General features: G+C 32.2%; 3 protein-coding genes across 7 annotated transcripts in view; 1 reads left to right on the forward strand and 2 right to left on the reverse strand.

Moving 5' to 3' along the window:
- Positions 1 to 282, reverse strand: part of LOC119641823 (mitochondrial pyruvate carrier 1-like) — a 5724-nt gene extending 5442 nt beyond the window's left edge. The window contains exon 1 of the mRNA XM_038040687.1: positions 26 to 282. Within this exon, the coding sequence (XP_037896615.1) occupies positions 26 to 108 (83 nt within the window). The 5' untranslated portion in view covers positions 109 to 282. The remainder of the gene's footprint in view (positions 1 to 25) is intronic.
- Positions 283 to 2252: 1970 nt separating this feature from the next.
- On the reverse strand, positions 2253 to 3463 carry LOC119641828 (mitochondrial pyruvate carrier 1-like). Its single transcript, XM_038040694.1, has 3 exons — positions 3405 to 3463; positions 3245 to 3345; positions 2253 to 2410 (listed from the first exon to the last, which is right to left on the reverse strand). The coding sequence occupies exons 1-3, from the start codon at positions 3461 to 3463 to the stop codon at positions 2253 to 2255; spliced, it is 318 nt and encodes a 105-aa protein (XP_037896622.1).
- Positions 3464 to 5479: 2016 nt separating this feature from the next.
- Positions 5480 to 26970, forward strand: part of LOC119641817 — a 184006-nt gene continuing 162515 nt past the window's right edge. For 2 of the 5 annotated variants that reach the window (XM_038040677.1, XM_038040679.1), the window contains exons 1-2: positions 5489 to 5614; positions 15543 to 15838. The gene's annotated coding sequence lies outside the window, so the exon portion shown is untranslated. Of the gene's footprint in view, positions 5615 to 15542; positions 15839 to 26970 lie in introns of all 5 variants that reach the window. The other 3 variants (XM_038040680.1, XR_005247894.1, XM_038040678.1) reach the window with 3 other exon arrangements.

A 26970-nucleotide genomic window follows, 5' to 3' on the forward strand; every position in this document is an offset into this window, starting at 1 on the left:
TAACTACTTTAAGTATTTTAATTACCTCATAAAGTAATCGCGCATTTCTTTACTCTTCAAGTTCTCCACAATTTTTTGCCCAAGTGTTGCCGCCTTTTTTTGTGACATTTTTTTTTTATTTTTATTTTTTTGGTTTTTCTTTTAATTTATTATTAATTCTTGTACGAAGTGCACTGATTTAAATTCGGGAAATTCGGTCGGTTAGTAGTAAAATTATTTATAATTTATTCAGGTTTTCTTTCTATTCTATTCTTATTTTTTTTTTTGTTTCTGTTTTCTGAACAATCAGGCGTTTCAAGTTTTATAAAATTCCAGCGTATAAGCAAAAAAAAAAAAAAAGCAAAAAAAAAACTGCCTCACTTGTTGAATAAATAAGATAGTGTTCCGTTATAGTTGTTGCTGTTGAGTGAATAAAAGCTTTCAATGTTTGCGTGTGTATGTTGCGTGTGCATTTATGCGCATGTAATAGATGGTGTCTGCAAATAAAAATTCAAGTTTATTAACATCACGATTTTGAATAGTATCTTAAAAGCGCTTACCTTTTTTACTTTTTTTTTTTTTTTTTTTCTTATTTAATAAAACAAGCAAACGAACCAATGTTTATGTAAATTTTTACAATTTTGTTTTTTTTCTTTTTATTTTTTATTCAAATCTCCAGTTATATAAAATATTGTCACTTATTTGTTAAGAGTAGAATGCGTAACCGAAAATGATTACACGAACTGACCGCAAACACGCGAAACACTCCACTTGATAGCCTAGCAAACGAACGAGACTGATTGAATTAAGTGAACAAGTTGGAGAAAAACCAAAGCAAAACATAGCACAACCATATGTTAGCGTTGTCAAAAGCTATACAAAAAGCACATAAATACAGTAAACTTAATACTGTTTCTACCACTATTTAAACGACTGTTTCTCTCTTATTCTGTTTTAAACGAATCTCGCATATCTCAATAGTTTTTCATGTTTTCTTGCGAGCGATACCTAAAAAGAGCCGTCCAAAAAGAGCTTATAGCCAGGCATGAGCTTGAGCCACCTTTTCTGTTGATCATCTTTAAGAGTTTATTATCGCTTCAATTAATTCAGATTTGTTGGCATGAAAAAGTTATCTTTCAACGCTTTTTTGCTTTAGGTATTACAAACAACGTTTAGCCCAATAGCTTAAGTTAGTTCTAAAATGTAAAACCTTTTTAGCCGTTACGTATAAATACAAAAGCAAAAAAAAAAAAAGAAGGGAAACCTTTAATTAATTTGAATTGTTAATGTACGATATGCACCGGGCAAAAGAAGGCAATATATTGAGGGTGCCTGCCACAACTTTTATCGAATGAATTTCTAGTATTAATTTTTATTTTTACTTTCACTTTTATTGCAAGTTGCATTCCCAACCGGTATTAGTAAAGGCACTTTGAGTTTGCGCGGATGGGTAGTCATACAGTTTTCTTATATCAAAATTTTCAGGTAATATAATATGTTAAGTACATCCTGGAACTGCTCCTATCTAAGCTTTTAGTCGGTAGACTCTTTCAGTGTTCTATACAATAGCACATAGTTGTGCGAGTCACTTAAATTATGCAAATACGTCAGCAGTTCAAAGCCCATCCCCAGCGATAAACTTATTTAATAAGTAGCCTCAGACCCAATTCGTATAATATTTCTTTTCGCCGAGAAAAATGAGACAGAGAAGTGGGCAAAAATTTATCAATACTTATTCTCTATCTTATTTTTTAAAATATTTTACGAACGCGAACGCCATGTTATACGAATCTTTCCTATATATGAACGCGTGTTATATATGGGTCTACTGTATATATATATATGTTATGTACTCTATTACTTATGTATTACTACTATACATTATTATTACTATGCCTACTTACATATGTACATATATATATATATCTATATACACATTTTTGATCTTAACTTAATCATATTTGTCCTTTCGTCCACATTGTTGTTAAAAATCCCTGGAAAGTCAAAATGAATACAAAAACTCGAACCTTTGATGTACATAGATCGTTTACTTGCACAGCTCCAGTCTAAAATATAACAAATCCGTAAATGCGTCGTTATTAAGCAGAAATGCAGGAAGACAGTTCCTTGAAAGAAATCAATCTATTACACGTTCGCTATTAAAAGAAGATTTTATTTAATATTTACATACATGACAAGAATTGCATAAATCTCGTTTACATAAAATTTTCTGTTTTTCTTTATTACACATACATATTTATTGTTTCACGAATTTAAGCAGAATTTTGCTCAGAATAGTGATATCTAAGAAAACGTATGCCTTGGATCGTTTGTACGTTAACGTTAGTAAAATGACAAGCAAATAAGAGCAAATTTCTCGGTTTAACTCGCAAAGCAAAACGCATAAATGCCGATGAATATAAAATCAGAGCTGGAAAGAAATAATAATCAAAAACACTAAAGTAATACTCCATCATAAAATTGCCTTAAGCGCGAGACAAAAAAATGCTATAGAAACTAACTAAGCGAGTTGGGGGAGATACGTCTTTCTTTAAATGATTATCATTTTGTTATCCTTAATTAGCATAACAATGTTTTTTAAAGTCAATCATCCAACGGACATTAAAGAGTGCATTCAGATGATAATATGTCTTAAGCGGAAAACACTTTTAACAAATATGCTGAGGATGTGAACTAAGTGGGCTTGGGGAGATAGGTCTCTTTTCGAATAATGATCGCTTGTTAAGTGTCACATTTTGTTTTCCTTAAACCAGTTTACTTATTAAGCTTCTTTTATACATGAAATAAAAGTAATAAACTTTTGACAGATAACTTGAAAAAAAAAAAAAACTTGAAATAAGAAAAGGGAATCATTCTATTAGACTTCAATAAAATGTCTTTTCTTCTACGCAATATTACAGAAAGCAAAATAGCTGCTCGCATGTTTCCCCGGCAGTGGTTGACTAAAGACGATAAACACGTCAGTGATATTGACGAGTCTTCAAGAGTTAAAGCTTTAGTATTTTTCTGCATGGATTCTGCATGGAAGGTCTAAGGGCGCAAGCAAGTTCCTTCAAAGCACTATATTATGTAAGAAATGATGAAAGAACCTTATACAGACCCTTTAGCCAAACGAGTGTTATTATGGTTTACTTATAACGATTAAAATATTTTCAAATGACGTTATATATTCATTAGCTTAAAGAATACTTATCCCGATTTGATTTTTTCTATTATTCTAATTGATAGTAATTAAGAAACTTACCCAAAGTCATTTTGCCAGAAATCAATTTGGCATCTTTTTGAGTGTCAGCAATCGCGGCCAATGGAATTCCCCATGTAACTACTGGACCCCAAAAATGCGTACTATTGTGCAAGAAATTATATGTCAAGCATATCATGCTTTTATAAAATGGCTAACTCACCTCATTAAATATTGACGCATTTCCTTGTTGGTGAAATATTCGAATATTTTTCGGCCCATACCCCCATTTGACGACATATTTTGCTATCTTATGTCTGTGAATCTTCGAAACCAAACAATAACTGTTGACCAATTAAAGTGAATCGTATTCAATAAAGAGAAAATACAAAGTGAAGCACGAAAAATTTTACACTCGTAACGAAACCGTACATTAAAGGTTTGTAATTTTATTTTTCAAAACTTTTCAAAAAAAAAATTTTCCGAAAATTTAAAATATTTAAAGGAAAAAAATTTGAAATAATGAAATGAAAATCAACAGAGAAATATTCAAAATAAAATAAATGTAAAAGTGTTGTTAAACGCAATTTCTATTTTTATTTTTTTTTTTAATAAATGATGTACATAATAGAAACACAGAAATATAATAGAGAGTCCTGCAATTGTTTATGGACGAATTCAGGTCGATTAAATATAATCTCAATTTTTCGCAATAATGACGAAAGTGCATAGGAAATCCATAAAAATTGCTTATATATTAAAAATTAACATCATTCTGTCGCAAAAAATTAAGTCTTTACCGAGATTTTCCCTGCAAAAGAAGATAGTTAAGCGCTTATCGTGTACTGGGTCTGTGCTCAGGTTGAATGACTAATGCAGCGCTTTTAGCGCAAAAAATTTGTTGTGCTACGTAACGGTTTTCCGTAATGTTAAGTTCTCCTATATTTATTGCATAAGCGCTTTTGTGCAAGAATTTGCATCGGACTAAAAAAATGTATCATTCATCGCGGGCTTTTTGGAAAGAACTCATTTTAACATTTAATTTATAGACTGATGAAATACCAAAATGGGAGTCAAAAAGATTTATTTTTTTATCTAAAAAAATATAGATTCGGGATACAACGAATCGAGCTAACCTCTGAATAGGAAATGTTGCTATTAATTTTTTTATTAAAAAATTTCAAGAAAATAGATAAAGTTTGATCTCTGCATAGACACGTGTTATGTATTATCGGCGTTACAATAGATAATTGTTAAGCTGCGCCTTATGTGCCCAAACATGTCAATGTACAATTTTTGCTTCAAAATATCTTAAAAATTACGACTTGCACATTGAACACAAAAACCCAAGACGGACAGATGGTTAGAAAAGTTCAGATCGTTGCAGAGAGTGATCCTATATTGATTAGTATAATGAAAGATGGGTGGAAGGAAAATTTTAATGCCGTTTGATCACAATAATGTTTTGCTAAAGTAAAATAATTAAAAACACTACAAGGGATCATGGGCTATCATTAAATACCGTACATCACTTTGCAGTTATTCATATAACGTTTTTTGAAAATAAGGCTTTTTGTGGGATGTGATCGAAAAAGTGGCTCGATTCCAATCATTTTCAATTGCCTTCCTGCTTTCCCCAAACTACGTCAATGTATCAAATTTCATCAAGACGTATTAAAACTTATGGCATGTCGGTTGAACAAAAGAAAACGAGACGGAGAGCCAATGATTCTGAAAGCGACTCCAAATTGATTGATATAGTAAAGGATGGATCTATCCCAAATGCTTCTGTGCGTTGCATACGTCCGCACAAATATACCCTTGCATCATATGTGGGGTAGGGTATTTTAGCCAACTAGCACGAATTTTTTTGTTCGTAAATTATTAAGTTTGTACTTTTGTTTGTCGTTGTTGAAGATCTCTCTGGTACTAATGAGAACCTATGAAAAATCGATAAGATTTGAATTTAATTGTCGTTCGTTTAACGTTACGCAAAAGGGTGTACAACTTTGCTAAATTATAGCTTGGACATGTTGAAAAAATTGCAAAAATACAACTCTTCTAAAATTTATTTTCTTTTATATGTTAAGCAATAGTTTTTAAACTGTATAACAGAAATTACTTTAATGATATGTTCTCTTATTCGCAAAAGTCAAAAGAGTGAAGCGCGAAGCTTTTGTTTTTAACATGGCAAAAAAGAGGATAAAAAAGTCCTTGGACCAAAATAATGAAAATGAAACCGACAGTAGCGTTATATACAAGAGCATCCGTATATTTTAGTTTGTAACTCGCGAGCGTTAGTGAAGGTTGTTGGAGAAGTGTAATTCGTTTTGTATAAGAAATATAAGAATTAATTAATTAAAATGAATTGTGTGGTCTTTTAAGAAGTCTGTGTCTGCGTGTGCGTGAGTGTGTGCGCTCATGGCTGCGAGAGTAAGAATTTAGATGCCCAAATAGAAAGAAGAAAAAACAAAAAATATGAAAATAAATTATGTGTTTTTGTTATTTTTCCTGATTATGAATAACATCACAAAAAAAACAAAAACAAAAAAAAATTCATTCATGAAAATTGCAAAAGTTTTTTACACAAATTAATTAAAATAAATCTTACACCACCAACGCCCTATTAGGAATGTAAAGTTATATGTTGTTGTTGTTGTTGTTGTGTTCCTTTTTGCTATTTCTTGCAAACGTGCCGTTTCATGCTCTTGTATTTAGATACATATATGTTTATATATGTATATGTATATATATATATATATATATAGATGTGTGTATGGTTAGCTTGCTTTTATGTGTATTTGAGAGTGAGTGCGTATGAGTTGAAATGAAATCAAAAGCAGATAACCCACCCTGTGATATGTGCGCTAGTGTTGTTATTGTTGCGTATATGTGCTTTCTTTTCTATTACATTTTTTTACTTTAGTCCCTCTGTAAAATCCCATATAATACAAACAAACCTACCAAGCAATTATGTTAAGAAAAAGACGAAAGGCTATAAAAACATATAAAAGCAAAATAATATAAAGATGAAGAAAAAAAAAAATAATAATAATAAAAAGAAAAGGAAAAATAGGAACAGTCGCCCACACCCCAAAAACGATAAAATTAATTATTTTTTTAAGAGTTATTTGATGAAGAGAAGCACAAAGTAACTCCTTGTTGCGTGTTTACATGCGAGGAAAACTTCTATTTAGGATTTACATTTGAATCTTTAATAAAAACTTTGAAATTTTTTTTTTTTATTTTCTTTCATTAAGCGAATGGTTGTTGATTTTAATGTTTATTATTATCATTATTATTATTATTATTATTATTTGTTTTTTTCATTTACTATTAGTTAGAAAGCCGCTCCCCAAATAGACAAAAATAAACTAACAAAACTTTCACCAGCATTCATCAAGCACAAGCACGCATACAATGAAAATAATATGACAACAGAAGAATGTCGCAATGAGAACTAAGTTGAAAGAAAAAAAAAAAAGCAATATTGCGAAAAGAAAAGGAGCATCCAAGACTATCCATTTGTACATATAAACTAAAATGTCGCCATCAGTAGCAAAATAAATAACGTGTTGTGTATTCGCATAATGACGCCATAATAAAACTAAAAAAAAAAAAAAAAAACACGAATCGTTAGAAAGAAAGGCAAAAATTTTTGTTTTGGAAAATTTCATAAATTTTACAAAATTTTTGTTTACGCCAAATGTGTACGTGTTCTCCAATACGAAATGTTTTAATGAAAATTTTATCGTTCTACACAAACGTGCGTATAGACATACATGTCTACACGTAAACACATATATTTAATATTCAAGCCAGCACTTAACGGTTTAGTGCTACTTCTAAACGTTTATTTATCCCGGTGTGTTTTGATATTATAATACATAAAAAAAAACATCTCTGAACCAAATTTAATAATAATTAATTTTTTTGTTTAAAATTTTCCCAAAAGCGTTGATTTGATTTACATTTTAAATATCTGTAATAATTTTAATACACATATTAAAGCTATGCAGCAACACTTTGCTTTTCATATGCATTTATTTTTTTTGGTAGCATATTTTTAAAAACCGTTACTTGAAAGCCGATCTTTGCTCAATGTTTTCTAAATTCAGAAAAATTTTTCTTAACCGATATTATGATATACATATGATTAGAAACTATTAAGTAAACTTAATTCTTTATATAGTTACAAATCTTATGTTGTGGCTACTGTGACCATGAAGGTAAACGGTGCGCCAAAATGGTTTAATATTTTTATATCCTATATTGCGGTAGGAGGATATATTAAGTTTGTCCGAATGTAAGCAACTCATAAACGTCCTTGAGATAAACCCATTTTTTTATTGTACCGATCGCTTCGTAGTCATTTTCAGAGGCCTTCTGTCTGTCTGTCTGTCCGTCTTGTGTTTTTTTCTTGTCCTTGTTTTTTTCTTGAATAGTTTGAATCGGACGAATTTGCTTTCACTTCTAGCTTAGCGTCTTACTTTGAAAACTGCATTGTGCTGCAGGGTATTTAATGGTAGCTCTATTATGTTCTTATTTATTTTGTTTTACTAAAATAGCGTTATAGCATTATAATAGCAGATCAAAGGGTAATAAAATTTCCAGTGTAAATCGTGTGAGCTCGTCTAAATGTCTTGTCTTCTTAGGTTTGCAGCATTCTAAATGACAATTGCTCCCAATTTCGCGCTAAATTGAACTTTTGAACAATTGAATTGAGCTTTTCACCCCATAGCGTGCGAGATTTTCCCGTAAGGGTTTTTTCAATTTCAATAATAGTCGATAGCATTGACACTATCCACAAGCTTAAAGAGACAACGTGAGGCTAACGTTAAATAAAGGAAAAAATAGATTGCGAAAAGTTATGCAATCAACTTCTGATTAAAAAAGTCCCGAAGTACGAATTTAGTAACTGAAGGAAAACTATTTCGAATGAGAAGGCACGTAGCTTAGTCGCTTAGACACATAACGCTTAAATTATATCCCTTCTTAATTCTTTAATTTCACGACAGCTGTTATTTGTCCTACTATTTATTGATCACATAACTACATATTGATTTGATAATTGATAATGGCCTCCTTATGGATATATACATCACGTTTTACTTTTTTCCATGTCCGACAATACGTTATACATTTCACAAAAACTCATATAGTGACTTTTCGAGAGCGAAAATGAAGCGCTTAATTTATTTAAAATTTAATGTTTCCACGAAATTTTTAGGGCGGTACGTTGATAATACTTTCAGATACTAACTATTATAGGTAACTAAATAATGCTAAACGTATTTATGTAAAACTTATATGATTATGGAGTTATGGGTATGTCTTTTAACTTACAAGAATATAAATGCATAACGTACAAAAACGTACTTGTTGTGATAAAATGCAATAGTATTCTTTCTTGATCCATCGAAAATATAGCTTATATCTGTTATCTTTGAGAAAAGTTTGCAATTTCGTACATTTAGGAACTTAGTTTTCACTAAATTGTATGTTGTTTGGTAAAAAAAAAAACGTAATAAACCTTATCCAAGATATGCTACTCGGATTCAAAGAGAGTAAAAATGTCCTCACAGTTAGTATAGCGGCTCGCTGCTAGAGCGAGGTTAACACCTTCTCCATTGGCTCCAAGCGATTTTCGATAATTTTTATCTTCTAATAGCAACAGCGAAAGAATTCCAACATCGTACATGTGAGAAGTAAAAGCATCGGCAGATAGAGATAATCTTTGAGGAGATGAGAATAAAATAAATATATTCGTCTGCTTATTTCAATTGCAAATACTCCTGGAGAGACGATCCGAAAAGAAAAATGTAAATGACAACATAAGCAGAAATATTGTAAAGGCTAAAGGACCCTAGCAGCCCTGTAACTGATCTTCAATGCGTATTTTAGAATGCAAGTGACTTGCTAACGAAAGCAATGTAATTTCTGCTTTCAAACGATTTTATTGACAGGTGGAAACATTGAAATATTCATTGCAATGACAAAATTCTACAGATTCCGCTTCATTTATACTATGTGCGTATAATGTATACGATTTGACTTAATATCACTGGAGTTTTAATATCGCTTTTATTAACATTTCAAACGAATTTGTGATATAATTGGAATTGTGACCGCTTTGGAAATTAAAAAAAAAAAAAAAAAAATGGAAATAAAATAAAACAAATGTGGCATATTTAATTTGAAATGTATTCGAAATTCGATTATCACACTGTCCAAAATAATTACGAATTTCTAAAAAGCACTCAATATCACATACATGAATGGACAGGTAAATGTTATTTCGTATGTAAAAAATTTGTGTAACATATAACAGGGTTATGGGATTTGCTGTTTGTTTGAGTTACGGAATTATCCGAAATTTTTTTCCATTTGCTTCATAAATTCTCATCCGGATTCCAAAGCACAATTATCAACTCATCCGCCATATTTAAGAGACAGGTTCTTCAAGCTTAAAGCGCAAATGCCTCAAGACTCAATTTTCTACGTTCCCTGCCTATTTGTTTATCTAGTTGTTTGGTAGTCCCTTTGAAATGTTTACAGTATTCGTGGACAGAGACAAACGGATGAAATTAACATCCGAGTCTAAACAATTATTCATATTATAGGTCAAGAATGCAGCTAGAAGACGGAGGCTGCAGGTTTCGAATGTTTAGCAATTTCCCGTATATTCGTTGTAAGCAATTCCCGCTAATTTAAGAAAAAAAGCCAAAAAAAAAAAATATATTATTCCTTAGCATTATGTTCGACTATCACTGCATAACGTTGCCTATCTTATGTCCAATACATCGTATAAATGTACTGATCAAGTGCTTAAATGAACTCGTAGTTTTCCTTTATGATTTCGTAAAAAAAACACCCACAAGCTTTATAAGATTCGAAAATCAATATGTAAATAATAAAATGCATGCATATATATTATGCATATATGTGTTTACCTGTACTCACTTATGCACAAGCACGCATCGACATGCGAGCAAATTTGTTCAATGAATTTTTGTGGAAATCAATGCGATGCACTTACTCTTAGGGTTGGCCTTAACCGAAGGGGCATTGATGAGAGTTTTTATTCGAAATTTCTATTAATATATTGTTTATTTGTTTATTTTTTTTCTCGAGTTTTTTAGTCAGTTCGATATGAAATTTATTATTATTATTGTTGTTTTATTTGAAATAAATAAAAAATGTGCGTTTACTGTAAGATGTATTTTACCTCTGGGTTTGTTAAAAATTGTGTAATTATGCCTATCGCCGGGAAATTTTAGATTTCCTATAAAATATTTAGAACCATTGGGTATAAGAATTGCAGACTGCACCAAAAACATGTGCATCTCTTATTAGCCGCTATATAGCGGAGTCGATTTAGACCTGTCTGTCAGTTTCTTTATTTTGTTTTTGGTGTACTCTACTCGTACGCATTGGTTTCGAAACGAAAGTCGAGTGCGATTTCCCTTTTTTCCCTGTTTTCAATTGTTGTGAATTAATTCGAGCTGCTTTGCGACTCTGCAACGTACAAGTTAAATACGAAGTCGCTATTGCCGTCAGCAAAGCCACTTACGTGCTAGCGTAAGCGTGAGCTTTGTAAATGGCTTACGTGTGGTTTATTTGTGAGTGCTGCGTTACACATTTCCTGGGGAAGTCAAACTGCACACCTCACGATTAGCTGGTATTAAGGCGAATTAAGGCGTAATAACAGCTAGTATTCATTAAAGTGGCATCATTTTTTTGAATTTTTTCAACAAAAAAAAAAAAAAAGGAAAAAACAAAATATTTATTACTGTTCAGGTTTTCACATTCAAAAATAGAAATATGTAAAGAAAACAAGGACAATCATTAGGCCGACTATTGGACACCTTACATCCTACAAAACTGCACATACTGTAGTTATTTACTCGATTTAGTAATAAAGTAGCAAAAATTACACATTATTTCCATGTAAAGGCATTTTTTTCATACCAGGATTCGCCAAACATCAGATGACATCGTCCAAATTTAGCAAACTTAATTCACTTAATTACTTTTTAGTTTCCGTCATAGGTAACTAAAAATTTAACTTTCTTTTCATACAAAGGCTTGCTTATTATGATAACCCCTATGTATGTAGGGGTTTAAGAAACGAACCGACATAATCCAAATTCTCTACCGTTACTTTTTTTGCTAAATTGCTAATACGGACCAATATTCATTATAAAATATTGAAAATTATACCTCCTTCTGAAGATCTCATCAATCATGTGAAATCTTATATGGAGTAAATTCCAAGAAACGAATCAATGTTGATCTAAATTCGTTCCACTTAATTTTTATTTCAAATCACTATCACGAACAAGTTTTCACCGCAAAAACATTAACCAGTAGGCTGCTTTTTGCCCATATAACACACACATACACATTTCCTGAGAATGCTTATATGTGGCGATATCCAAAAAAGAGGCCTACGTGATCCAAATTCGATAAGGTGGACTTCTTTGTCAATGTACAATTATGAAATCAAAAAATTTGCCTCCGATCAAAAATTTCTATATCAATTTAGAATTTCCCAGCAGTATTACTCAGCAAGTCAGTCCATGCTTGTACTAAGATTTTCTAAAATTTCAATATACATATAAAGGGAATGATTAGCACATAAAAAAATTCATAAAGCAAAAGAGACTTGCCCGCAAAAGTTAGAAGATATATATATATATATAGATTTCGATGCGTTAATAAGTATTCGCCAAAATTTCAGCTATCAATACTCACAATTGTTTCTTGACAATCGTTTGAGTGAGTTGCTATGAATAATTCTGATGAATATGACTGTCGTCATAATGTCATAAAATATTTATATGCGGACGACAGAAATTAAGAACGAACTGGAGGCTATGTGTGTGACTGTACAGTGCTTGCTTAATCGTGAACATTCGAGATGGCGAAAAGCTGTAATTATTCACGGAAACATTGCTCAAGTTAACCAAATGGTGTCAGACAATCGCCGAATTAATTACTTCCAGAGAATGTAGTCAGGCGAATGCCTGATTTGCTATCCTATCCAGGATATTCTCTTTACATAAACCACGGCTGTTAATATCCGTTGACAAATCTCTAAGCGCTGTTCCAGGGGGAAAGTTTTGAATCATATGATGAGGTTATCGTGGAGGCTTAAGTGTGTTTAGAAAGTGAAATGAAATTTTTCTGAAAAAATTTTCAGAAATCACTTTCTCATTCGATCTCTGAACAGAAGTAATTTAGAGAAATTTGGTATATTGATGTGCTTTGACCAAATCACGAAACGTTGTTGAAAATGTTTTGAAATGGTTGAGCGCTTCCCTATAACGACCTATTTTGAAAAATCGCTATTTGCAAAGATAGCGCAATTTTTAGAGTTTCGCAACAAAAGTCACTTAATAATAGTATTTTGGCTTTCTAAACCGGTGTTAACATTTTTGGATCAGATGACGCAATGTTTTGAACCTTTTATTCTACTATTCGTTCCTACGAAAAATATATATATATATATAAAATTAACCCTAAGCATTAACCCTGGATAACGTAGGTCCATTTTTTAGACCGCACCATATATATAGATGCCCTCATGAACGCAAACCGTTCTATAGCGACAAGGTCTAGTCGGCGGTTTGTTTGGTCACATTTAAACAGTTAAATACTGTATCATCATATTCTCCTAATATTTTCAGGACAGGATCCATAGTGTTAGACGCTCCGAAAAAGGGGCCTTGAATATTGAAGAACGTTTGGCATTCACAAAGTATGAATTTACTCGTAAGATTTTTTAATTTGAGGAGTAGATTTCTTAAAGATTTATTGGTGTATCGCAATAGTATTATGAAAGACGATTCTTGCTAATATTTTGATTTCGATTTTCTCGACGTTCATTGGATACCGGGGTGAAAAGCATTAGGATTAGCATGAAGATAGTGGGAAGATAGTAGTAGTTCGACTGTTTCCGTCAATTTTCTTCTTAATATTTTTTTCAAATGGTATTTCTTACTTTGTTAATGGTGCTCCAGCTGCAATGTAAGGGGTCTCGAGTAACTTTTATGATTGACAAACTACTCGCTACGCCTCCCGTTTTAGATTTGTTTTCGCAAGCAACGCTTGTGACTTGAAGAATAATTCTATCTTCGACTAAAAATATTAAAGCATTTTCCAACAGGACATGATTAACTTGGGCTTGCTCCGTAGCACCTGCTACCCCGTAGGGTGTTCACTTTTAGAACTTTCTCCAAAAAGCAAGTGCGAATCGTTAAAAAGTAATGAATGAATGAAAAGTAATAATAAAAAATTAATTAATAATAATTTTTGGCTATGATTAATCTTCTAAAGACGAGATTTGGCATAAATTCTTCTCTGCTTGCTACACACCAGAAACAGCAGAAGAGTAGGCTCTTAAAAGCAACCCTAGTTTGAGTCTATACAAGTAAAGAATTGTAATCTTTTTTTTTGGGCAATAATAAGCGCTCCAAAGTCTTACGAATTGTTTATGTAATATTTTAGTAGATAGGAAAAAAAATTCATTTTTCTGTCAAAGCTGCGGCTATGAACACACATTTTTTTGTAATAAATCAGTCAATTTGCACGTATTAAGTAATAACTTTTCAAAGTTTTCTAATGCAATTTTAATTTCCATATATATCTTTCTCAGTAAGATGCAGCAATTAGCTGCAGTAGCTTAAAAATGTTCACTACCAATCTAGCCTAACATTCATATATAAAGAATAATTTTGATAGGTATTTACTTGTGCCATCTATATAAGATGCAGGATGCAAGGTGTTTCATATTAATTTTCAATATGATCATACACCATACACTGCTTATGTTATATCTCTTTCTTTTTATTATATATACGCTTATATTCTCACATTTATTTGAAAAGGAGCAATAAATTAAATTAAGTTTACTATGGTCAATTTAAGATGAGTACGACTAACTATTTTTTACGTAGTATTTATTAAATATTTTTTTTAAAAACTTATCATCATTTGTCTGGCGCAATGAATGCATTTTGAAAACAAAATCTAATTGAATGAATTAATATCAATTGTATGTCGCGTACCGAATAAAACCGAATAAAATAGAATTTAGCAAAGACAAGGGGAAAATTTCACAGCAGTAAAAGGAAAAAAAAAAGAGAAATAACAAACATATAAGAAATAAAGAATTTTTTTTTTTTTTTTTTTTTTTTTTTTTCTTATAATCTCCCGCTAAATCGAAACAAAATACGACACAATTTTGTTGTATTTGGTCGGTTTCTAAATCAAATCAAGTGGTTTTTTATACAAGATTACCCGCGAATCTTAGTTGAATGATGGATTTTCGTCGACAGACAACAATTTGCTTTTCTTTATGTATTTAAGCGAGAAGAAAAATTTCATACAATTGCTTTTAATAATAAAATCGGGAGCAGAATAATGGCATGGAAAGGGAACGGAAGGGAAGGGAAAAAGAATTTCTAAGAGACATCAAAAACACAAACACACACGCATACATATTTATATTACAGAGACGCAAGCGTATGTACGCATAGATGATTAGAGGTAAAAGAATTTTGTAATGTCATCATCATATCTGAATTGAAAAAGCGTTCACTTTTAAGCTCGAAGAACTGATAAAAATGCAAATGACTCAAATTCGTTTTTAAAGTCACACCAAGAGAATAAGCAGAAAATCGAGTATCCATCTTTTAAACTGCGCGTGATGGATCTATTTTACATATTTGTACATCTTTACATATGTTAATGTGAATGCATTTGCAAAAAAAAAGTGTGACAACAACGACAACGACAACGACGACAACGACGACGACGACGACGACGACGACGACGATATTTAATTCATTTGCATGCAAAATGGTTGCGGGTGTCTGTTTGTTTTTATTTAGGATGTATGTATATATATATATGTGGCAGGAGCTATTGCCCATAGCAGTGATTGCGATAAATATCATACATACACACACACACACACATACAAAGAAAAAAAAAAACAGAAGCAAATGATTGACTTCAAACGGAATATATGAGTGTTTGTAAGTGACTGTGATTGAAGATTTCAATGATATCTTTTATCTTTCCATTATCTACCCAGCATGAATGCATTCAGTATGCATGTACGTGAGCGCGTGTATGCTTGTATGAGTGCTATTGACAATTATTGTTATTCTACAATAAGTTTTTAATACTTTAAGAAATTTTCCATTTTTAGTGTGAAACTTACTAGCTTGCCATCGAGTCGTGTTTTATGCACATACACATACAATATTTTTTTTATTTTTTTTTTTGTCTAAAGCAAAAGTAAAAACAATTTCTATCTCATTTGTGTATTTTCTTTAATTATTTCTTCTAGTGTGGAAAAGCAGAGTTTTGAAAACTTATTAAAAAACCAAAAAAAAAACAAAAAACAAAAAGAAACAAAAAATAATAAAAACACAAAAACTTATCAAATCTGGATATATGTTACTCTCTCATTTAAAGTAAATAGAAAACTTTTTTTCTAAAGTCTTAACTTTAAAAAGCAATATTGAAAAGTTAACTAACTGCTAATCAAAAGTAATGCAATAAATTTTTGTTTAAATAACTTATTTACGTTAGAATGGATAAACGCCATGATAATTGAATAAAGCGGCCGCATTTGGGGTGATGGTGAGTTCTTACTTACTTAATGTACTTTTCTTTTTTGATTGTATTTTGCATTTAGTTAATTATTTTATTAGAGAGAGAGAGAGAATATTATTTCAATTTTGGCGGAATAATTTTTAAAATTTAGCAGCAGTTTGCAATTTATTGCGTATCTGCAACAATTTTATTTGTTGTCTACATTTAGGTGTTAATTCCGTCATTCATTGCTAGAATACATTTTGGATATTCCAAAAAAAAAATACTCAGCTCTGACATCCTTTAGGTTAATTCAAACCTACCCAAAATGGTTATTGTATTTTTTTAAATATTTTTTGATATAATGGATCGCTAAGAGAATATCCTCTGTTCGTGTAACGTGATGACGGCGACAAAAAAGTAAGGAAAGAGAAACAAAGGATGGAACTTGAAGGCAATGAACACAGCTTAGTGAGTGTTTGCCAAAGTAAAGTCTATCCCGCTGAGATTTGAACCCGCGAGGACTGGATCACTAAGCGCAATTCTTACCTATTCGCCTACAGAGGCTTTTGCTTCTAAATGCATGAAAATTCCTAGAAATAACATAAATTTTCAATTATACCGTTGGTCCGTCCCTCGTATTTGAAGTTATCAAAATCTTGAAAGTAGACAATTACTGCTAAGTCGTATTTCGTTGTCACATTGATTCAGTCCGGCCGAAATCATCTCTGCATTCGCGGGAAAATTTTGAAGTCGTCAACGTGACTAATTCAACAATTGAAACATAAAAGTAAAATTTTCATTGACAGCCGACGGTTTACGGTACACATTAATCTGAAATTAAGTTTGTCTGTAAACGCTCAGGGTGAATATTATAGCGAACTGTCTAATAATTCATCCACGATGTATGATAAATGTCTAAATTCTTGATTACTTGACGTTAACGAATGGTTCGAACGAATGCTCTGCATTGCAATCTTCAGTTCAATCTTTCTATTTTATCGTGAAAAATTGCTAAAAGCAATTAAAGAAATAAGCACCAGGAGTGTAATGCATAAGATGCGTTACTATGCCTAACATTCCGATAAGATGAAAATTCTTTGCTTATTTGCTTTGCTTCATTGCATTAAATATTTTGCGCATAGCCTCACACACCTTTCAGCGGCATCGCAGTCAAATCAACTGCGTGCCGGTGTAGCAAAAATTGTATATATAAAAAAAAAAAAAATCTCACGCTTTAGTTCCTGCAAATCCAATCCATGATTTACAAATTCTTAAATAGATTATAAAATGTGTTTTATTATATCGTAGCAGCCTGAGAGCTCACTATACTTTTATGATATTTAACCAGGACCATGAAAACAATTTATTACCACTGACATGCCTGTCTCGTCAAACAATGCTTTCAAGTGATTTCTGGTTTCATTTTTTTTTTTTTTTTTTTTTTTGTTTATTACGTTATTTTCTTATTTTATTATCCATTTTTCTTCCGTACTTTAAGTCCTTTTATGTATCAATTTTCTAATTCTGTTGGTTTTTCTTCGCTTTCAATCCTTGTGTTTTTCTTTTTGCAATTCTCTTATTCCATCACCAGCTTTTTTAATTTCTCTTACAAAGAGTTTTTTTTTTTCTTCTTTTATTATTTCTCTTCAGCTTAACCTACATTTCGTGCAGTTAGTGCAGTTATGGGGCACGGCGTATTTATTATTATTATTATTATTATTGTCTTGGGTTATAATTTCTACATATTTTTCTTTTATTCATTTTCGAAATGTACAATATTTGCTTATTGCGTATCGGTTATTCCCGATAAAATTCAAAGTGCCTTGTAATTGCTTTCTTTATCGCTAAAAATAACTTTATTGTTAGCAGAAATTTATTTGTTATTAAAATGCAAGGACATTAAGTGCCATAATTCTGATCATAACATAATTGCTATTATATGCATGCTTCAACAATAGTATAACACTATATATATAATGTATATTTTTCTCATTTTGCTTTTAAAGCGTGTCAGATACACTTTTGTGGGTCCGTATATGTCTTTAATCAGGATAAAAACCGACCCCTGTTTGCCTTATTATGTGTTGAAGGCGTCAGCACGATCTCGAAGCTTTGGTTACAAATCTTTTCTCACACTTACGTTAGTTAAGTTCAATATCGATTAAACCAGTTCATGCGTATGTCTAGTCACAATTAACGAAAATTCAGAATTTTCCTTCTTTTTTTTTTTTTGGAAATTCAAGTTAAGACATCGTTATGGAACAGAACGGGATAGTATCCATTATTTACTGATCTTATAGCTGGAGCAAGTATCTTCACAAAAATGTAGGAATTTTTTTCAAGTCCTCGATTTGCTGTTCAAGCAAAAAACAAAGGCTAAAACAATTGACAAAAAAAAAAACGAGAAAATTCCATTATTTTGAAGTGTACTTATTGCTCTATATAAAATATAATTGGAATGGTCACCAAGGACAGCGAGTTTCTATCACTTTGTTCACTAAATTTGGCTTTATTTCAGCAATAGCGCGATCAAATTTCCCTTTTACAGAATGAATGGAATCTGGTTTAATAATGTAGATCAAAGGCTTCAAACCATCCTTGAAGAAATGGTTCAAAGGCGGCCTTAGAGGCCACTTGAGATAGGAATTTTTTGATATTATTGCTTCAGCAAACTTATGACGCAATAAATCGATTGATTGACTTGCTTTTTAGTGCTCATAAAACATTCGTTAACATTGATCTGTAGAGATCTTCATCTTTATTTTCAATGCATTAATCGAAGATGCCGCTAACTCGAAACCTGAACTAAACGGTCACTTCTACGGAATGTAAGCAAAAGGATAAGTCCGGAGTTCGGAAAGATGGTTTTGTTGGAAAAGTTCCAGCACATGAGCACAGTTGCTTATATAAAATATTGAAATAATTCCATAAGCGTTCTTGAAGCATTTATACTTCTATAACAAAATTGGAGGTCTTACAGAACCGAACTAACAATGCAAAGACGATTTTGATATTTAATGTATTAGTTTGGGGAAAAAGAAATCCATTATTAATATGTCAAGAAGGAACGGAACCATAAACTCTATACCCAACCTATCATTATAATAGAAGAAGAAAGAAAAAAACAACCAGTGAATTCGTTAGTGTATAAGACAAACGTTATTGGATAGAGATTTTATGAAAAGTTAAAATGAGCGTAAATAACTTAATGCTTTGGACTAAAACTTAAACTAAAAACTTAAAATCATTTGTCATATATGTTAGAGTAATAGTGCTCGGTTCCTAAACGAGAGTTATAGCAAAGTTAGTAGGTAAATATTACGAATACAGGAGAACGGATATCAAAAAAAATGCAAAAACAAAATTTATCGATCCATGAATTGTAAAGTTCACTTTTGGAAGGGAAACATGATCTGTTCGCTTGCACATTTGCGTGCAAATTGCAGTAACCTGTAGTCTCATACGAATAATATCGTGTTAGCAGTGAGTTAGTATAGTTGTAAGAGTGGGAATAGATAGAATATAGTTGATCTCTAGCGCATAGGTATAAGTATTCTAAAAGATTGTACACGACAGAGAATAGAATATTTTAGTGGCTGCATATATAATGAACACAAAAGTTGGGCCTTCAATCAATCGTAAGTGGCATCATAAAACAAATTATTGCGTTCTAGATGACGGACCGTTTTTTGCATCTGCCTAAGTCTACGAGTGGTATGCGCGTCTTAAGGATGGCTACAAAGTCATGAATGGTGACTAATACGATCGTTAATTTGCAATTTGCGATAACCAAAAATGAATGCGTGAAAAATGAAGTTTTCATTGAAGCTGGGAGAAAGGATATTAGACACTTTGAAAATATCAGTCTATCGCATTTTGGCCGGAGAGAGATATCTTTTAACACTTCGTTTCTGGACATACAAGCTTCTTGATCGATTACTGCAAGTGATTTTTTAATCAAGAATTTCGTAAACAATAACTCGTCTCTTCTCCAGCGTCCTGTGATTTTCACCTATTAGAAGATATGCATTTGCCGATAAAAGGAGAGCGTAGCTAATACATCAAACTTGCTTCTCGAGAAGATCTCTACACACTCCCTACTACTTAGTGCATCGGCACCTTTATTGAACATCTAGAACGTAGTATTAGACCTTTATCAGGAGAATAACTTTCCGGATCTTTTTCTTTTTTTTTTTAATCTTTTTATTATTATTGGCTTCTAATATTAATTTACCTAGAGATATAATGTCTAAGACTAAAGTCTTATAGCGCTAGCATTCTAATGCCATTGGCTTTATTAAAAAGTATACTGCGTTTGAGATTTAAGCTCACAACCATTGAACTGTTAGTCGGGATCGTTTGCCTACTGGACCACTCTAGCAGGTCTTTTGTTTTAATATATAGGAAGGAGGAAAAGGGAACGACCGCAATGCAGTGGTGTTTGCACCCAATCGGAACACCCACCATAGCTGCGAACACAGTGCGATTCTTAACTACTCAACTATGCGTCAAGCCGTTGTTTATGTCGATACGCCCCTTTCATGTTACTCTGAGCTTTGAACATTATAATAAGAAGATATGAAGAAGATATGTGTTTAGTCCAGGACATCTTGCTAAATTATAGTTGAGTGTAATTTAATTTAATTAAATTTAACAGCCGCACTCCCCATTGTCGTATAAGTCGCAGCTTACACTTTCACTTGCGATATTATTTTCCTAAGTAAAAAAAAGAGCAAAAAATTTGTCGGATATCAAAAGATTGGTTTTAACTCAACCGTAACCTTTTTATTGCTTTATGAACAAAAAAAAAAAATAAATAAATAAATAAATAAACTTCTATCATAAAGGTTTGTTTGGGTATTTGTGCTTTTAAGAACAATACACTAATAAAACTAAATGTAAGAAGATTTAGTCCTTTTTTATGACTATTATTATTAGCAGCAGCTTACTTGTGGAACTTGTAAATACAGCCAAAGACACATGAATAGTACGCTGGCCAGCAGACGGGTGAACTAAATTGTATATTAAAAGATTTATATAAATATATTAAAAAAAAAAATTGGTTATTAGTAAACTATATAATGGATCACTACAGTGTGGTTTATCTCTAGTTGTATATCTTACCGCTTGACAACCGCACTCCTTGCTTTCAACAATCTCCTAACGTACAATGAAAGGTGTCTTGGACGGCTTCACAGTTCTTTGTGCACAATTTTTGCCCAATTTTTCCTTTAACGGAACTAGAGAGAAAAATCTTAATGGGGAAGTCCCTTAAGTGCCTTAAGAGGAAAGAGAGAGAGAGAGAGAGAGAGAGAGAGAGAGAGAGAGAGGGAAGGATGGCCGCAGCAAATTGTTATAAGTATGCTCTACCGCACTGGGGTTTACCAATAAGGACAGGGTTCTGTGCTGGCGATTACGAAAACTAATTATTTACAATTCGTATCAAATGCTTTGGATCGCGGCCGTCCTTACGAATCCGATTTATTGGCATAGAGGTAAAAGTACACGCCTCTGTAGTATTTATTAATATATCTAAATATAGACACCCTCTGCTCCTTGCAATGCGCTTCTCGACTCCATGTCAGGTGTCTATACACGTTGCGCCATCTTGTCTAACTCCATTAAATTTCTTCTCAGCGCTTCGTAATATGTTTCTCAAGAAATGCATTTCTTTGGTAAGGAGGATGTTACTATTTATTTGTCAATGACTGCACGAGTCTGCTCACTTGAAGACAAGCGTAGTAACACATGTTACATTCACTGCTTCTGAAAAGTTTATTTATGCACTCGATTAAAGGGCTAAAGTAAAAAATACCACAAAAAAAACCTTATATATATATATATTTAATTTTCTATTAGACAAATATCCAGAAAAGTAAAAAAACGATTATTTAAACTTTAAATAGTTTAGCACATTTTTTCCCTTTGGCTTCCTTTTTTGCTTGGTCACATTTGCTGTTCACATTATTATCCGCTGCATCAGTGCAGCCATTATTAGGTTTTCTTGCATTTCAGTTTACGTATATTTAAAGTTTCATTCCGTATGCCATACTAAACATAAAGTTGAGAATCTTAAGTCCGTTATGGTAACCAGAGTAATGCGCCAGAAATCCCTTTTGTATACAATAGTTTGCTAAACAAGCAGCGTTTCTTGTCCTGTGCACGTGTGGATGTAAGCGTTTGTGTGTTGACTAAACATACCACAGGAACTTTTAAATTTTAATCATGATAAAATTTTCGGTAGACAAAAAACCCAACGTAGTATCAAAAAAAAGAAAAAAAAAAAAAAAAAAAAAAAATACTTTTTCAAAGTTTGTTTTATTTTTTCATTTCCTTGCCTCAATGCTCTATATTAAATAATACACATTGATAAGTTGAGGTCCCGTCTCTTTCTCTCCCTGTACGGTACGCAAGATGAAATTGAAGAGTTTTTATGTTGAGAGATGAGACTGAGTGAATATTATGTTATCGCAGCAACTATGCAGAGACAGACATGGATATCGTATCCATATCGTGCATAGCCTTTCAGAACGTGCACACAAGCTTACGAACAACAAAGCGTTACATATATATACTTACGGATTGGCGGTAATTTCGCTTGATATAGATATCCGCAACGTCCATAAGCACACACACACACACACACACACCAGCACATTTATATGTATATACATGCACACACATATACATATTAAATATATAACCATGTCCTCAAACTCGTATTGCTTTGTAATTTTGTTGGCTTATTTTTCGTATCCATGTAGTTTCCGGCATAAACTTTTTCGTTGGTTTTACTATGGGTTGATTTTTCGGTTTGTTTTTTGATGAAGAATGTACTTCGCTTTTGTTCTTTGTTAATATTTTTTGGTTTAATTACGAAATGTTGTTGTTGCAAGTTTTCTTTTGCATTTTCAATTTCTCTTTTCTGGTTTTTGTATTTTTGTACTTTATTTTTATGCTCTGGAAAGAGAACAAAACAATTTCAATTTTTTTTTTTTTTTTTTTTTTTTGCAATCACCATCTCACGGTGTATTAATTTTATCATTCTGAGAACACCTTAGGGGACCTATTAAATTATTTATATTTTTCTCGTTAAAGCGCAAGCTATTGAATCGAATCAATTAACATCCTGATCGGCAGATGTTTTTAATACGAAATTCATTCATCAGAATTTCATTCCATTTCCGTCATTCGTTTACCAGTTATGATGGTTTCAGTGCTTCTGCTTTTTTATTACCGAAACAATGTAAAAATCCATGTTCCGTGTGATGACAGAGTCCTGTCGTTTGATTGGAAAAACCACCTTTAAAACTTAGCGTAGATTTGAAAGATTTTTTCGCGCTAATTTTTCTCCGTCGAAAACAACAACAATTTGTCCACGATTTGCTAATTTCAAAAGAAGTTAGACGATTATCAACGATTCGGAACGCAGTAATCATTCAAAATTGGGAAAATTGAAGTTCGATTAACTGCCTCGCTCCTCTTATTCGCTAGATTTGGCTTGCAAAGAGTATTATCTGCTTGCAAAATTCAAAAGTGTACAGAAGTGAAAAATATTTGGATCAAATGATAAAGTCATTGCAGGTCTTAGCCATTGGTTAGTTAAGAAAGACATCAGAACGATAGAAATCACATTAAACTGCTAGGGTCACTCTCGAAGTAGACTATGTTGGTGAATAAAGTAAAATATTTAGAAAACGTCTAATTTCTTAGCTAGCCTCGATAATAATGAACCCTTGCATTAAGCCAAAAGTAAAAAAAAAGCAAAGAATTGAAAGAGCTTATGGCATCTCTGTCCGCTTTCTCTCTCTTCAAAAATGAGACATAAAGTGTCGCGCCGTCAGCAATTTACAAAGCTGAATAAAGGTTTCATTTGAACTCGCATTAAAGGTTAATACGTCTACACGTGTGACGATGAGCTTAGAAAATCATCGCTTTCATTTTCTTCCTAGTTTTTGTTATTTCATAAGTAATACCTGAAGATAAGCGCCATGAATTCGAGTAATCGTTTAGTGTCTTTCGATTCACACTTCAGCCTAATCCGTAAAGAAGAGTTTGGATAACAACCAAAGCATGGAGATGCACCGCAACGTGAGCTGTAATACATCTAAAGAGTGTCAAAGAAGCTTAGTGTTATATTATATATCCCCCGTAAACTTCCTAAAATATTGGAAACGTTATGCATTTACCTTCGCTTAGCCTATACGTTTTTACTTCTAATTGAAGAAGATTTTAAATTTTTAGATTTTTTCTATTTGGCCTTTGCACTAAGTCCCACGAGAGCAGGTCTTTTTAATTTCGCTTATCATGAATTCGTTGAATTTCTAAACTCACAAACAGTGGACGCACTTAGCTTAGCCTAGTTTACCAGTTTACGAATACATTTTCTTATTAGAATATGTTGCAATTTGATTTAGTTCTTGTCCGAAAATATGATATTCACAGTATTGATATTGATTTATCGAAAATATGGTAAAAAAATAATAATGTGAAGAGCATTAATATATGCCTGACTTCGTAGAAACGTTGTACGGCCATTCTTATAGTCAATGTCAATTACGTTGCCGGAGTCACATTGAAATTTTTCTTCATTCTTCAAAATTTTGGTAAACGCATGATTACGCTACAGATTTCTTTATTTCTTGGAAGTCAAGAAAGCAAAAAGAGTAATTAATATGAAATTACGAAATGTAAGTCATAATTTTGGACAAAGTTTCTCCTAGTTCGGCGCTATGATACAAGAACTTTCGGTAATGATGAATGTTTCCAGAAACGTAAATCATAATTATGGACGAAGTTGCCGATACTTGCCCGTTACGGTACATATATGTTTTTTAGCTACAGATATTTTATGAAATGTAAAATTGAGGGCTTACATTTTGCGCACCAATATACGTCGATGTTAAGCAGAGATTTTCTATGAAAAATAAAAGCGTAAGTTGAGCTACACCGCTGCATATATATTAGAGGTCGTTAGTTTTCTACCAGAGAAGAGAAGAGGGGTCGAGCAGGTTGCTATATACAGAAAACAATTTCTTTCTTTTATTTTGTTTTATTTTCATTATGCGACTTGTCAATGCTAAACTATGTTTACTTAGCAGGTTAAAATTTCTTGTTGTATACACAATATATATTTCTTATCTAACATTTAGATAGATGCGCTTAGCACTTGAAAATAAAACAATGTAAATATTTGATGACACTTGCTATAAATTGTAAACTGTGTATTAAAAATCCTCTCTTGTTGTTAGCTATCCTAGTTAATTGCTTAATAAATACCATAGAATAATTATATCATTTGCTGTGTTATACAAGTGTTTATTTTTGCTTGGTCATCTTTTCACCCTCGCGATTCAAGCATTAATTTATTATCTATTATGTATATATAGAATTTTTGCTACAAGTTTTCAGATTTTTCACTTTTTCATCTATAATTTTACGGAATTTTTTAAATCCATCCCGAACGAATGTTATTCTGCTGGACTTCTCATTGCGTAACATTCAGTGATACTTTGTAAAAATTCTCTAAAGTCTACGGACGCTTAAGCAAAATCTGAACAGATACGATCTTAATGAACGATCGATTGGAAAGCAAAGATTATCTACTTAGCAAAAATTGATTAAAAAATATCGGCAAAATTTTGGGGAAAAGCAAGGTCCACTTGTGGACCGCTAAGTGGAATATGAAATTAGTCCACTTTCTGAATCGATTTACGCTTGGCTGTTTGACGGCAAATTATTTTATACGGACTGTTTTGACCCAAGACAGGAATGTGCGGAACGAACCACTCTTTCGATCCCTTTTCATATAATTCTTTATCCGATAAACTCATTATAAGGACAACGGTATTAGGTGTGTACGGTATTTATTTGTGGGTTGTCCATTCACTTGTTAAGACTTTTTAAATATCAATCATCTAACATACATTTTTTTTTCATTTCTAAAGAAAGCTTTATTTATTTATTTACTAAGGCACTGGATAGCTTAAATTCATTCGTACCAATGCGAATATAAATTTTCTTCGTTCTCGTTTCATTATAATTTCTTCATGTTTCATAGACCGCAAAATCATAAATTTTTTTCTTTAGCATCTTGAGAATATTTAGTCAAGATTCTTTGAAGAAAACAGATGAGAGAATATTTAAAACAATATATTTTATAAATATGTAGTTGTTGCTCGAAACTTGTATACAAAATAAAGATAAAAGTAGAGCGGAAAGAAATAAAGAGGAAAGAAGGAAAAACGAGAATAACAAACGTAAAATAAACGTTTTTCACGCAACATTTAACGTTTATATAAATAAACGTTCGTTGTTATTGTTTTTTATTGCTGGTTGCAATGGTGGTACTGTGGTAGGCATTCATAACATAACAAGAGCCTAACTTCGAGAACCACTTAGGAGGTTGGATACAAGTGTAAAAATAATGAAAAAAAAAAAATAAAAATAAAAATGAAAAAAATAAAGAAAAAGGGTAGAGAGAGAAGATAGAAAAATCTGAAAACATGTAAATAAATATTATTTATAAAAAAAAAAAAAAATTTACACACACATACCTGAACATTGACGCAAACAATGTCATCCAAGAGCGACGTTCACTGTGCTCACGTTGAAGTTCTTTAAGTTATAAAATATTCTAAGGAGCAAACGAAAACAAAAGACAATCTGCTAAGAAATTTACGTACACCTTACGGCGCATCACTGATACCCATCACCATGTACTTGTGAATGTGATGCATAAAGCATTGCTCTTCAACCTTAAGTTAACACGCTACGGTTAAAAGGCTACGCCCAAGAATCTCAATGTGATTAGGAATATAAGTATTTTTCCAGATACTACACTGTTCCAGCCCTTAGTTCGTTTTTTCATTGTAGACGTGTCAATTCGCCTGGACTGAAAGTACTTTTACATTGTTCTCTCAAATCTTGTAACCGTTGACTCGGTCAGTGTTATTGGCGTGGGCCGTAAGATGCAATTCAGTATTTACGGCTGTGGCTTATTGTAAAAGGAAGTGATTGTGAATTGTGGTTATTTTTTAAAGATCGGATGCGATGATCGTCACTGTATCAAGGACGGGCATCAGATAAAAGTCCTGGGCCGATAAGATCTAGAATCGATTTAAAAATCTTACTCTGATCACAATTATATATACTTTAAGAGTTGGCTGGTGAACATT

Source organism: Glossina fuscipes, unplaced genomic scaffold (assembly GCF_014805625.2).
Source record: "Glossina fuscipes isolate IAEA_lab_2018 unplaced genomic scaffold, Yale_Gfus_2 180, whole genome shotgun sequence".
Taxonomy (NCBI): domain Eukaryota; kingdom Metazoa; phylum Arthropoda; class Insecta; order Diptera; family Glossinidae; genus Glossina; species Glossina fuscipes.